At 64.8% G+C, this 13,852-nt stretch overlaps 2 protein-coding genes across 5 annotated transcripts in view; both read right to left on the bottom strand.

Moving 5' to 3' along the window:
* Positions 1–2,534: 2,534 nt before the first annotated feature.
* On the bottom strand, positions 2,535–8,742 carry PRKAG1 (protein kinase AMP-activated non-catalytic subunit gamma 1). The gene is made up of 13 exons (XM_030967073.1): positions 8,679–8,742; positions 7,994–8,097; positions 7,816–7,897; positions 7,680–7,738; positions 7,526–7,571; positions 7,395–7,449; positions 7,183–7,309; positions 5,807–5,980; positions 5,668–5,706; positions 5,006–5,152; positions 4,049–4,913; positions 3,204–3,281; positions 2,535–3,059 (listed from the first exon to the last, which is right to left on the bottom strand). The coding sequence occupies exons 2-11, from the start codon at positions 8,063–8,065 to the stop codon at positions 4,815–4,817; spliced, it is 900 nt and encodes a 299-aa protein (XP_030822933.1). The 5' UTR covers positions 8,066–8,097; positions 8,679–8,742; the 3' UTR covers positions 2,535–3,059; positions 3,204–3,281; positions 4,049–4,814.
* Positions 8,743–10,637: 1,895 nt separating this feature from the next.
* KMT2D (lysine methyltransferase 2D) overlaps positions 10,638–13,852 on the bottom strand; it is a 30,110-nt gene continuing 26,895 nt past the window's right edge. For all 4 annotated transcript variants that reach the window (XM_030967028.1, XM_030967031.1, XM_030967029.1 and 1 more), the window contains exons 50-55: positions 13,669–13,805; positions 13,418–13,548; positions 13,019–13,304; positions 12,372–12,445; positions 12,158–12,266; positions 10,638–11,664 (exon numbers count right to left, since the gene is read on the bottom strand). In XM_030967028.1, coding sequence (XP_030822888.1) covers positions 11,572–11,664; positions 12,158–12,266; positions 12,372–12,445; positions 13,019–13,304; positions 13,418–13,548; positions 13,669–13,805 — 830 coding nt within the window. In that variant the 3' untranslated portion in view covers positions 10,638–11,571. The remainder of the gene's footprint in view (positions 11,665–12,157; positions 12,267–12,371; positions 12,446–13,018; positions 13,305–13,417; positions 13,549–13,668; positions 13,806–13,852) is intronic.

Below are 13,852 nucleotides of genomic sequence, written 5' to 3'. Positions count from 1 at the left end.
CAGCTGACGGTTCTTTGGGGACACAGCACCGCTCCGGGGGCAGGCAGGACCCCCGGTGCCCCCCGGTACCCCCCGGTGCCATCGGTCACCGGCTGCGCGGCGACATCTGGCGGCCACGAGCCACAACGCGTCCCTGTCCGGGGGCTCCGGTAGCGGGCGGGACCCCCCGGTCCCAGGCATTGGCACCGCCACGGGCTGAGCCCCCGGTGGCCCCGGGGGGACGCCGCAGGCTGCGGCGAGTTTCGGGTGCCCCGGGGGTGCCGGGGGAAGGCGCCGGCGCCGGCGCAGCCCGAATTAGAAGGTGATTGTCCCGGCGGGGAGCGGCTTTGGGCAGGAGCTGATCCCACGGGAAGGGCAGCGCCGCTGCCCCCGCGTCTGGGACACCCCGCGCCACGCCGGGCACCGCGCCGGGGCATGACGTGCTGTGCTGGGCTGTGTCAGGCTGTGCTGAGCCTTGCCAGGCTATACCAGCCTGTGCCAAGCCATGGTAGTTGGTGTTGAGCCGTGCCGGGCTATACCAGGCTGTGCCAAGCCGTGTTAGTTTGTGTCGAGCCGTGCCAGGCTGTACCAGCCTGTGCTGGGCTGTGCCAGCCTGTGCCAAGCCGTGTTAGTTTGTGCTGAGCCGTGCCAGGCTGTACCAGCCTGTGCCAAGCTGTGTTAGTTTGTGCTGAGCTGTGCCAGGCTGTACCAGCCTATGCCAAGCCGTGCCAAGTTGCAAAAAGCTGTTCTGGTGCCGGCCGTGCTGTGCTGTGCCAAACTGAGCCATGCCAGGCCATGATAAGGCATGCCATGTTGTGCCCAGCTGCGATGAGCTGTGCCAAACAGGCCGTGCCAAGCGTTCTGGGCTTTGCCGAGCCGTGCTGAGCTGTGCTGAGCCACGTCAGGTGGCATCAGGCTGTGCCAAGCTCTGCCAGGCTGCACTGAGCTGTTCCGAGCTCTTCCTGGCCATTCCAAGCCATGCCAAGGCTGCTGAGTTGAGCTTGGCTCTTCCAGGCTTTGCCAAGCCAAGCTGACCTGTGCCAAACTGTGCCAGGCTATACCAAACTGTGCCGAGATGTTCTGGGTCATACCAAGCCACGTTCCAAACCTGTGCCAGGCTGCATCGTGCCGTGACAATCCGTGGCTCCTACCACACCTTGCCAACCATCCTATGCCGTGCCAGGCCATGCCAAGCCGTGCCAGGTGCCACCATAGCAGCTGCAGGACCACACCTGTGCCAGGGGGGGCTGCAGTTGCCGTTTTGGCTCGGGCCAGACCCAGGTGTGGGACTCGGATGCCACCAGGGCCACGTGCCAGGACAGGGGGACACATGGGGGGGGGTGACGTGGCCTTGGGGGTGCCCCCCCATGCTCCCGGGTGGCCTCGCTGCGGCAGCTGCCCCGTGCCGTGACCTCCGCGCCGGTGTCACCGCGATAATGACAGGGTCGCGCCGGGGGGGCCGGGGAGGAGCCGGTTTTAAATAACGCGCAAATTGGCCACGATATTTGTGCGGTTTCCTGGGGCCTCGGGGATCCTTCCCCCCTCCCCGCCCCGTCCCCGCAGCGTGACTAAGAGGTGGCGGCTGTTTGGGGGGGACAGTGACTCACTGGGGGTCCCCCCCCGGCCGTGACGTGGGGTTGGTGGCGCAGGGCCAGCCCTGCTGTGCTCACCTACTCATTATGGGGGATACGGGGGGGCTGGCACGTCCTGCCCGTGTTGTGACGCGCTGTGGTGGCCGCCGGGACACCCGGGACCTCCGGCTGACCCCGGCACCGTAACGGGAGGCTCGGGACACCGGCAATGTCACGGGGGCGTGCCCGGACACCTGAGTCCTTGCTGGGGGCCACAGAGAGGCCTGAAGGGGTGATGCCCCCACCCCGCGACCTCACACAAACAGGGACAGAGGCAGCACAGGGGATCCCGGAGCTTTTATTGGGGTCAGCCCGTGGGAACTGCAGCCCTGAGCCCCAACCCCCGCCCCTGAGCACCACACCCAGTCAAGCCCCGCCCCGCAAGTGCCACACCCCGTCAAGCCCCGCCTCTCAGGCCGGGGTGGGGCTGGCGGGGCCCGGGGGGGCTCCGGCGCTCTCCAGGCTGCTGCTGCTGCTGCTGTAGGCGCGGGGGTCTCGGCAGAGGCGCTGCCGGGAGCCCCCCACGCTGCTCTCGGCATCCGAGTCCGAGTCGGGCGCCGTGTGCCGGCGGATGCGGGACACGGCTTCCCGCAATGCCTGCGCGTACAGCACCGGCCGCCGCGGCGGGGGCCGCCCCCGGGCAGCCCTGCAGCCCCCCGGGCTCTGCCACGGGCTGCGGGGGCTGCCGGAGGGCTCCCGAGGCGGCGAGGGCGCTGCAGAAGGGCTGCCAAGCCCGGCGGGCACGGAAGGGCTGCGAGGAGGGGTGCCAGCCCCGGGGGTGATGCCCTGGCATAGCGGACCTGCTGTCGCTGCGGGGGTGGCACGTACTGGGCCCGGACCACCACACGGGTGGCATCAATGAGGACGTGCCCCCCCGCTCCCCGCTGCCCCCTCCCGCGCCCCGGTGCCCCCCGTTCCCGGCCGGCTGCTGCCCGCGGCAGCGTCTGGCAGTGCCGGGGGGTGCCGGGCATTCCTGGGGACGGCAGCGTCGCACGGGGCCACCGGTGCTTGGCCTCGGTGGCCGCCCGGGGCAGAGTGTGGCTCCAGCCGCCCGGCACAGCCCCCCGGGCCCGAGCAGGAGCCGGCGGGGGGCTGCGGGGTCCCCGAGGGGGACGGAGCTGGAGGGTGCGGTGGGGACCGTCATAGGCGGGGGGCGCGATGTAAGGGGGGGGTCCCCCACGGCGGGCGTGGGCCGCCTGCACCCGCTGCATGTGCACCTCGTAGGTGGGGGGGCCCGGCTTGTCCCCCGACACCGGGGGGCGAGGTGCGGGCACAGGGTGACCCCCCCAGGGTCCGCTGCTGCCCCCCGGCCCCTCGAGCTGTGGTGGGGGGCAGGGGGTGGGGGGGACCCGGGGCCGGGCGGTGAAGTCCTGCAGGCGACAAGGGGGGTTGGAGGGCACTGGGGGCCAAGGGGGGGCCAGCTCGGCCACAAAGCGTTTCTCCAGGTACCTGCAAGACAGAGAGGGGAGTGAGGGCAGCGAGGGAGGGCAGCGAGGGAGGGCAGCGAGGGAGGGCAGCGAGGGAGGGGAGCAGGGGAGGGGAGCAGGGGAGGGGAGCAGGATGGACCCCCCCATCCCCGCGGTCCCCACTCACGCGTACTCCCCGGCGATGCGGCGGTAGGTCCAGGGCGGCTCGGGCCAGCAGCCCGCAGCCATGCCGGCACCACCCGGGCTGCAACACGCCACCGTGTCGATCTCCACCAGCACCAGCTTGGTCCGCTCGCAGATCCGCAGGCGGCCCGCACCACCCCGCTCCGGACCCCCCAGCATGGCCCCGGCCGACAGGGGGGTCCCCACGGTGGCGGGGGGGGGCTCAGCGGAGCCTCGGTGGAGCCACCAGCCCGCCCACACGCACCCACCTGCCGCACGTGTGCCCCCGGTGCCCCCGTGTCCCGCCCGGTGCCACCTCGGGCCACGCTGACCCCCGGGCGCCCGGCGCAGCGCGGGGACCCCACCGGCCGTCCCAGGGGTGTCCGTGTGTCGCGTGTGTGTGTTTGTGTCCCCCCCGCCACCACCTCGCCCCGCGGGATCCCTTCCCCCCCTGCGACAAGCAGGCGATGGCGGGTTTGGCACCGAGCGCTGCAGCCCACGCGGGCTCCGAGCGGAGCTTAGCAACCCTCCGGCGGCGGCATGGCAACCGGCACGGCCCCCCTCCCGAGTCCCGCGGGCCCCCCGGTACCTGCCCGGCGCTCACCTCGCTCCGCGGCCTCTGCCGGAGCCCGGCACTGGCACGGACAGGGTCCCCGGGCCGGCCGTCCCCTCCCCGCCAGGAATGTGCCTCGCTCAGCACGGCCGGGCCTCGCACCTCCCCTGCGGACACCGGCTGCAAACTCCGATGTCCCGGCTGCCCGCGACCCCCGCCAGCCCCCCAGGGCACCCCAACATCCAGCTGCCTCCCCCTAATCTCCCCCAGCCCCTGCCCGACTCCCCCCTGCTCACCGTGGTGCCCACCAGAGGGTCCCCATGTCCTGCCGGGTCCCTGTCCCTGTCCCATCCCCAATCCTGGCCTTTTAGAAAAGCCACAGGCGTAACAAACAGGGATTTAGGGTCTGGGCGAGCTCAGCAGATTCTCCCTTCCCATGGGGAGGGGCACAGCCCCTCCCCACACAGCCCCCGTGCCCTGGCAATGCCCCCCGTGCCCTGCACGGAGCCGGGGGTGGTGCCAGGTCTGTGTTTATTCGTGGTTTCCCTTCACACACGAAGCGGTGGTGGGTGTGGGGGAACCTGGGGGGAGACCCCCGGGGGTGTGTGGAGGGGTCCCTGGGCCGGGTGGGTTTCACCAAACCCAGGGAGAGGGTCCAGGGTGTGGGGGAACCTGGGGGGAGACCCCCGGGGGTGTGTGGGGGGGTCCCTGGGCCGGGTGGGTTTCACCAAACCCAGGGAGAGGGTGCAGGGTGACAGGGACAAGAGGCCACACAGGAACAGCCCTGGCATGGCTAAGGGTGACCCCAAGGGGGTCAAGGGCTGCCCCCATCACCCCACACAGCTTTGGGGTGCAGGGCACGGCTTGGGGGGGGCTGTGGGCTCCCCCCACCCAGGGAAAGGCAGCAGGGGCTGCCCCAGGGCTGGGGGTTATTGCTGGGTGCTGCTGGTGAGTGGGGGCATCCCCCGGGTGTCCCCACCAGCCCGGGGGGGGCACAGTGATACAGGAGAGGCGAATGGGGGGCTTGAGAGGACTGAGCCCCCCTCCCACCCCAAAACTGCCTCAGGGGCCCTGGGGGAGGACCAGGGCTTGCAGGATGTCCGAGAGGGAGACGATCCCTTTCACCACATCGCTCTCATCCACCACCACCAGCCGGTGGACCTGGGGAAGGGGCGACACAGGGAGGGGCTGAGGGGGTGCAGGGACCCCCAGTCTCCCCCCCAGAGACCCCCCCAGCACCCCGGGACCGTTACCTCAGCCTCCACCAGGCGGTTGATGATGGTTTCCAGCGTTTCATGCTTGTAACACTTGAGGACCCCCTCGAAGTAGTGCGAGCGGTGCTGCAGCGCCCGCGTCACCGTCACGTCCAGGTTGTTGTAGGTTTTCTCAGCTGCCAGGTTCTGGGGCAGGGACAAACATTGGGGACACATTAGGAGACCCCCAGACCACCCCAAAGTATCCCCCCAACCCAGGGTTCCCCCCCCAGCCCACGATTTTTCCCCCCAGCCCAGGATTTCCCCCCCAGCCCAAGATTTTATCCCCAGCCCAGGATTTCTCCCCAGCTCAGGTTTTTCCCTCAGCCCAGGATTTACCCCCCAACCCAGGATTTTCCCCCCAGCCCAGGATTTCTCCCCAGCCCAGGATTTCCAGGATTTCCCCCTAGCCCAGGATTTTCCTCCCCAGCCCAGGATTTCTCCCCAGCCCAGGATTTCCCCCCCCCCAGCGATTTCCCCCAGCCCAGGATTTTCCTCCCCAACCCAGGATTTCTCCCCAGCCCAGGATTCCCCCCAGCCCAGGATTTTCCCCCCCAGCCCAGGATTTTCTCCCCAACCCAGGATTTCTCCCCAGCCCAGGATTTCCCCCCAGCCCAGGATTTCCCCCCCCAGCCCCAGGATTTTCCCCCAGCAGCACTCACAATAACATCGAATTTGGAGTAGATGTCCACCACACAGCCCTGGGGAGGGAGGGGAGCAGCTCAGCCAAGCCCAAGGTGCTCAGGAGGGGACACAGCCCCCAAGGAGGTCACTTGGGGACATCCAGAGCGAGGACAGGACGTCCTTACCCGAGTCATCCACCACGGGCAGGGCAGAGACGCGGTGCTGCACGAAGATGCCCAGGGCAACGTAGATGGGGGTGCTGGTGCCAACCACAGCAATGTTCCTGTAGGTGCCAATCTGCAGCTCCTCCAAGGTCCGTGCCATGAACTCAGGCTTGGGCACCTCTGAGATCTGAGGGGGACAGCGAGGGGACAGGGCTGAGCCCAGGCTTGGAGGGGAAAGCACAGAGAGCTGGGGGGGCTGTGGAATCTCCAGGTTGGGTCCCTGTAGAGTCCTGGGGGTCCTCTGGCACTGCAGGGTGTGGGGAGGCACCAGAGCTGTGCCCACGCAGAGCTGGTGGTACCTGGTGTGCAGGGACCTGGCACAGCCCAGGATGGGGGTCTCAGAGTGACCCCTGCAGCAGCCAAGGGTTGTGGGGCAGATTTTGGCATGGCCTGAGATGGGGGTCTCAGGGCAGCCCCTGGCACAGGGAGCTGGCACAGCCTGGGCTGGCACTTGGTACAGCCTGGACTGGGAGTCCCAGGGCAGCACCTGGACCTGGCACAGTGCAGGATGGGGGTCTCAGGGCAGCCCCTGGCACAGGGAACTGGCACAGCCTGGGCTGGCACTTGGTACAGCCTGGACTGGGAGTCCCAGGGCAGCACCTGGACCTGGCACAGTGCAGGATGGGGGTCTCAGGGCAGCCCCTGGCACAGGGAACTGGCACAGCCTGGGCTGGCACTTGGCACAGCCTGGACTGGGAGTCCCAAGGGAGCAACTGGCACAGGGAGCTGGCACTTTGCGGCACAGGGAGCTGGCACAGCAGGTTGGCATTTTGTATAGCCTGGACTGGGAGTCCCAGGGCAGCACCTGGCTCAGGTACCTGGCACAGTGCAGGATGGGGGATCTCAGGGTAGCCCCTGGCACAGCGAGCAGGCACAGCCTGGGCTGGCACTTGGTACCACCTGGGGTACCAGGGTAGCACCTGGACCTGGCACAGCCCAGGACGGGGGTTCTGGGGCAAACTCTGGCACAGCCTGGGCTGAGAGGCTCAGGGTACCCCCTGGTCCAGTCCAGGGTGAACATCCTGGGGTAATACCTGGAACAGGCACCAGACCAGCCTGGGGGTCCCAGTGTGACCCTGGCACAGGGAGCTGGCACAGCCTGGGCTGGCACTTTGTACAGCTGGGACTGAGAGTCTCAGGGCAGCACCTGGGCCTGGCACAGCCCAGGATGGGGGTTTCAGGGCAGCCCCTGGTCCAGCCCAGGGTGAACATCCTGGGTAATCCTGGAACAGGCACCAGACCAGCCTGGGGGTCCCAGTGTGACCCTGGCACAGCCCAAGCTGAGGGTCCTGGTCTGGCCCCCACCATCACCAAGGGGCAGAGACTCACAAAGAGCTTGAGGAACTTGAGGATGCGCTTGTGGGTGAGGATGTAGAGCGTGTTCCCCGAGTCGGGGTCGATGACGGGCAGGCGATGGATCTTGTTCCGGATCAGGGAGGAGACGGCGTCAAACAGGCTGTGGGGGGCAAGGGAAGGGGGATTTGGGGTGTTCCTGGCAGTGCCACCACCGGCTGTGCCCCTTTCCCTGCCCCCCGGGGTACCTGGCATTGGGGGAAATGCACACCAGTGGCTTGAAGGAGTCTTGCAGGTAAACCTCTGTGGGGAGAGGGCTGGGTGAGGGCATGGGGGGGGTGGGACATGCCAGGAGGGCCAGCAGTGACCCCCCCCTCACCTCTCCACGTCTCTATTTTATGCTCCTCCAGCTCATAAATCTGCACCTGTGAGAAAGAGGAGGAGGAGGAGGAGGAGAAACCCGGATCAGCCACCCAGGGTCAGGTGGGGCAGGCAGAGCCCGACCCGAGCCCCCCACAGACCCCAGCCCTCACCATGGGGGATTTGTAGTAGCGGTGCAGGATGTTGATGAAGTCGGTGATGGTCAGCATTCCTGGGGGGCAGGCAGGGTGAGGAGGGTCCTGCCAGCCCCCCTCAGCCCCCAGAGACCCCCCAGACCCCTTTGCTCACCTACAAAACTTTGCTTTTTGCTGTCCCAGAGCGGGGCTGCCCGGACACCGTTGGTGACCAGCGCGAAGAACGCCTTCTTCACCTGCAGGCACGGGGGTCAGGGAACCCCAAAAGTGCCCCCCCGGCCCCAAAAGTGCCCCCCCGGCCCCAAAAGTTCCCCCCCCCGACCCTGGCACACCTGCAGGGATGTGTCGAAGACGACCAGTTTGGAGCTGGTGGGGATCAGGTCGTAGCAGCGATGGGATTTCATGAAGGCGGTGTAGGCACCGCGGTGAGCGTCCCCTGGGGGGGCAGCATCAGGGGGCACCCTAAAACCTGGAGAACCCCAAAACCCGGGACATCCCCAATCCCGGGACACCCCCAATCCCAGACACCCCGAATTCTGGGACACCCCAAATCCCAGGATACCCCAATACCCAGGACACCCCAAATCCCGGAACACACCAATACCCAGGATACCCCAAATCCCGGGACATCCCAAACCCTCGCATGCCCCAAGTCCCGTTTCACTCCCAATTTTGGGACGCCCAGCTCAGGGCTCTGGGACACCTCAAAATCCTCTGACACTCCAAATCCCGGGACACACCAATACCCGGGATACCCCAAATCCCACGACATCCCCAATCCCAGACACCCCAATCCTAGAACACCGCAAATGCCACAAGTCCCGTTTCACTCCGAATTTCGGGACACCCAGCTCAGGGCTCCGGGACACCCCAAACTCCGGGATATCCCCGGTCATGGCGCACCCCAAATCCCACAACACCCAGCTCCGGGCTCCCCCAGACTCCGGGACAGGAACAGCCCTCGGGACACCCAAATCACCGCGTCCCCTCCCGTGCCGGGAGCTCCCCCGGTATCACCTTCCAGCTCCGCCGGGCTCTCGGCGGCCGGGCCCGGGCCGGGGCCGGGGTCAGGCTCGGGGCCGGGATCCTGGGGACAGGCGGGGTCGGGTCAGGGTGGCCGCGGGCCCGGTGTCCCCCCCAGCCCCGCTGTCCCTCCCACAACCTCCATGGGTCCCGCTCGGTCCCGAGGCGCCGCTGCCCCGCTTCCGTCCGGTTCCGGCCCCGCGCTCGCCCGGTCCCCGTCCCGCTTCCGCCCGGTTCCCGGTCCCGCTTCCTCGCGGCTTCCGGCTCCGCTTCCGCCCGGTCCCTGTCCCGCTTCCGCCCGGTCCCTGTCCCGCTTCCGCCCGGTCCCAGTCCCGCTTCCGCCCGGTTCCCGTCACGGTTCGCGCCCCGCTTCCGCCCGGTTCTCAGAACCACGCCGGCCCCGTTCCCGGTCCCGATTCCTGCCCTGCTCCCGCCCGGTCACTCCCGCCCCGTTCCCAGTCCCGTTGGGTTCCTGGTGCCGGTTCCGCTCGGCTCCCGGTCCCGGTTCTTGCCCTGCTTCCGCCCGGTTCTCGGAACCACTCCCGGTCCCGGTTCCGCCTGCTTCCTGCCCCGCTTTTGCCCGGTTCCCGGTACCACTCCCGCCCCGTTCCCGGTCCCGGTTCCGCCCGGTTCCCGGTACCACTCCCGCCCCGTTCCCGGTCCCGCCGGCACCGCCCCTGACTCCCGGCCGCCGGGAGCCCTTCCCCTCCCACCGGGTCACGGGGATGGTTTTTGGGGCGGAGGTTCGGGTCACACCTGTGGGGACCCCCGGGGGTTCGGGGACACGGCGGGACACACCGGGGATGGCCCGGGACAGGAGGGACACACGGACATGGGAGGGGCTGGGGACACACGGACATGGGGTCCCCGGGGGTGGGGACACAGCTCGGGGTGACCCAGGGCAGGGTCACCGATTTTGGGGACAGACACCTTGGCTGGGGGGACACGTGGGGACGGCAAGGACCGAGCTGTCCTCGATTGACGCCGTTGTCACCGCTGTCCCCCCTCCCAGACCCCCGAGCACCCCCCAGGAGGGATCAGGCGGCCTCGGCTTCTCACGCGCTTTATTTAAAATAACATCCAGTGGTTCAGGTATTGGTAAAAACGGGATTTCTACACGCCCCGGCCTATGTACAGCTCTGAAAGTTAAATTTCTCGTATATTTTCTGTTAAAACTTTCTCATCCCCCCCCCACTCGCGCTTTTCCTCTTTTTTTTTTTTTTTTTTTTTACTTTTTTAAAATTTTCTTTTTTTTAAAGATTTTTACCTTAAACTTTTTTTTTTTCGTTTCAGATTTTTTTTTTTTTTTTTTTTTTTTTGCAGCTTTGACGAGTTTGCGGAAGCAGCTTTTCAAGATCGGGCCCCGGCCCCTCACTGCACCGGGGGCGGGGGGAGAGGAGGGGTGGGTGGGTGGGGGGGGCACCACCCCCATCAGACCCGACCCCCTCCCCATTTTCCAGGAGGAGCAGGAGGGTCCCTTCCCTTCCTTCCCCGTGCCGTGTTTGTGCGTTAAGAGATCCCGGCGCCCCCCGGCAGTGGGGAGGGGGCGAGCAGAGACCCCCGGGGTGGTGGGGTGGGGGGGGGGGGTCGGGGGTGTTAATGCCCACTCGCTGCTTCACTCTCCGAGGCCGCCCCTGCCTGGCAGGAGGTTCCAGAGAGAGACCCCCCATCCCCACCCTCACACCTCGGAGATTGGGTTGAAAAAAACCAAAACTCTTTTTTTTTTTTTTTTTTTGCCCCTGCACCCCAAATCTCAGCCCAGCAGAGCACAAAGAGCCCCCAGCCCCGTCTAGTATATACAATATAAGGTATAAATAGATAAATAACCTTCCCCCCCCAGTGCAGCCCCAGCTGGGAGGGCCAAGGGTGAGCAGGGGGAGGGGGGGCTCCATCCAACCCCTCCAGCCACGTGTGGGAAGGAGGGGTCCCCACCCAGCCCCTCCAGCCCCCCACCAGAGCTGGGGGAGCGGGTTTGACCCCCCCCTCGCCCTCTCCCATCCCCACCTCACACCTTGGCACGTCACACGGCTGGGACCTCCTGAGGGGGAGGGGGGACAAGGAGGGGGGGTCCCCGTGTCCCCCCTTCAAGGTGTCCTGAAGGAGGGGGACACGAGGAAGCCACATCCTCTGAGGGAGAGGGAAAGACCCCCCCCCAACTTTGGGAGGCAGGTTGGGATGGAGGGGGGGCTCACATTTAAAAACAACAACAAATAAAAAGAAACAAATCTAACACTTAAAATGAGGTAGGTTTGGGTGCAGAAGCTCCTTGTGTCTGTCGGGGTCTTGGCTGCATCCCGCCGCCGCTCCGGGGTTCTCGTCCACACGCACAAACAAAACAAAACAAAACAAAAAAAGAGATCAAAAAGGAACCGAGAGCGAGCTCTGGCCGCCACCACGCCGGGTGGGGCAGAGCCCGGATTGTCGAGCTCAAGGAGTCTGTGTTACCTTGGTAATTAGCGAGCAAATATTATTAGTTTCTAAAAAAAAAAAAAAAAAAAAAAAAGAAACCAAAAAAAATAAAATAAAATAAAATAAAATAATCGTTATATCCAGACCGGCTCCGCACAATCGCTCCGGCCACGCTGGGCCCGGTGCTGCTCCCCACTCCGTGGCTCTCCCACGAGGGAGGCAGGCAGGGGGTGGTGAAGGGGGCGTTCCTGAGCCCCCTCACTCCTTTTTTTTTTCTCCTCGCAGGACGAAGCAAAGAAAACCCTGAGTTGCCAGTTCATCTGTCTGTCCGTCCGTCCTGCTCGGGCAGGGCCGGCAGCGCCGCAGCCGCTGCTCCTCTCCCTCCGTGCCCGGCCGCCCCTGGCACCTCCTGCAGCCCTGGGGGGCTCGGCGAGGTCTCTGAGGCGGGGGTGGCAGCCCCCAGCCCCTTTTTTCCCAGTTAGTTCATCCACTTCCTGCAATTCCAAGCTCCACAGTGGCAGGGGATCTTGTGCTGATCGTCCTCGAAGTCGAACTGGTAGTCGTAGGTGAGCTGGGAGGGAGCGGGGAGTCAGCCAAAGCACCGAGCTCAGCCCCGCCACCTCCAGCCCCCCTCCCTGGGTCCCCTGTTGCAGACATCTTTTATGAAAAATCTTTTTTTTACGATTTTTCCACCTGAGAAGCCTCAGGAACAAAATGTAAACAATGGTTATCTGCCGCTGTGGAATGCAACAGGTGGATCTGTGATTGGCCCATGTTAGACGTTTGTGATTAATGGCCAATCACAGCCCAGCTGGCTCGGACAGAAAGCCAGACACAAACCTTTGTTAGCATTCTTTGCTCTTCTATTCTTAGCCAGCCTTCTGATGAAACCTTTTCTTCTATTCTTTTAGTATAGTTTTAATGTAATATATATGATAAAATAATAAATCAAGCCTTGTGAAACATGGAGTCAGATCCTTGTCTCTTCCCTCATCCAAGAACCCCCGGGAACACCGTCCCAGTCCCCCAGGACCCCCTGAGCACCCGTTCAGTCCCTCACTGACCTCCTCCCCCTTGGGGATGCGCCGGCTGGAGATGATGATGATCTTGTCCTCCTTGTCGAAGGTCACGACTTCGGCCACGCAGTTCGGGGCACACGAGTGGTTGATGTACCTGGGGGACGAGCAGGGGTCAGCACCAACCCAGGGGCAGGACAGACGGACGTCATGGCTCCCTCTGGGGGTATCCCAGCACCCCAAAGCCCCTCCCTGTGCTCACCTGGCCGGGCCCCCCGTCAGCGTGGCGTCAATGACGTGCTCGTTGTTGATGCGGAACATGTAAATGCCGCGGTTCTGCCACGGAGACAAGAGGGGGTTCAGGGGTGCACTGAGGTCCCCATATCCCACCTGAGTTGACATCCACCACCCCAGGTCCTACTGGAGACCCTCAAATACCATATGAGTCCCTCCACATCCCACCTGAGACATTCCATGTTTCACCAGAGCTCCCAAAATCCCACCTGAGGCCCTACCGGAGCCCTTGATATCCCTCTCAAGTCTCTCCACATCCTGAGTCCCCACATGTCCTGCCAGAGCCTTCAACAGCCCCCCCAAATTCACTCTCATCCCACCCAAGCCCCCAACATCCCATCTGACTCCCTCTCATGTCCTTCTCCAAGTCCCTCCATGTTCCACCAGAGCATTCAACATCCCACCCAAGTCCACCCACATCCCATCTGATTCCTCCCATGTCCTTCTCAAGAGTCCCTCCATGTTCCACCCAAGCCCCCAACATCCCATACCTGACTCCTCCCATGTCCTCAGAATCCCTCCATGTTCCACCAGAGCCCACAACATCCCACCCAAGTCCACTCTCATTCCACCCAAGCCCCCACACAAGCCCCCAGCAGCCCAGCAGAGCCCCACCTGCTCCTCATAGATCTTCTCCCGCCTGTTGGCCACCTCGTTGCGGATGATGGTGCCGATGTACTCGATGACCATCGTGTGCTTCTCGATGTCCTTGGCCGCGTAGAGCCCCAGCCCCTGGATGCGGGACCGCGCCAGGTACACGTTGTTCTTCCACTCCGTCTTCAGGCGCCGGTACTGGGAGGACTTGGAGTGCACAAACTGTTTGCTGTAGGGCGTGTTGGTCTCGCCCGTGAACGTGCTCTGGTAGGCCTTGGACATGCTTGTGCTGTTCAGGGTGTGGGGCCTTTCAAGGGAGGGGGATGAGAGACATTAGACACGAGAGATCCCAGCTCTCCTGGTGGATCCCAGCTCTGCTGGTGGATCCCAGCTCTCCCAGTGAATTCCAGCCCCGCTCACCGCTTGTAGTGGGTGAGGATCTTGGGCTCGGAGCGGGCGCAGCCGGTGGGATTGATCATCAAGGGCAGCTCCATCAGAGGATGGCGCCCATAGCGGAACAGGTAGTTCTGGCAGCTCTCCACGCCCGGCAGCTGCAGAGGAGGACATGGAGAAGGGGTCAAGATGCAGCAGCAGAAGAGCCACCGGGTCCTTCCCCAGCATGGTGGACCCCAGTGTGGAGGAGAGAGTTCCATGCCCACCCCGGGACCTACCGACTCGGCGATGCGCAGCACCGCATGCACCGTGAGGCCAAAGAGCTCCTCGCCCTTCAGGTACTCGGGGAAGAGTCGCAGCATGTCGGCCTCCTTCCTCATCATCGCCACTGGCTCGATGATCCTGTTCCAGACAGCTGCCAAGGGAAGGGAGAACCACAGCATTAATGAGGCTGGAAAAGAT

This window comes from Camarhynchus parvulus, chromosome 29 (genome assembly GCF_901933205.1).
Source record: "Camarhynchus parvulus chromosome 29, STF_HiC, whole genome shotgun sequence".
Classification (NCBI taxonomy): Eukaryota; Metazoa; Chordata; class Aves; order Passeriformes; family Thraupidae; genus Camarhynchus; species Camarhynchus parvulus.
The sequence above is the reverse complement of the archived record's forward strand: the minus strand, read 5'-3'. Positions and strand labels throughout refer to the sequence as shown.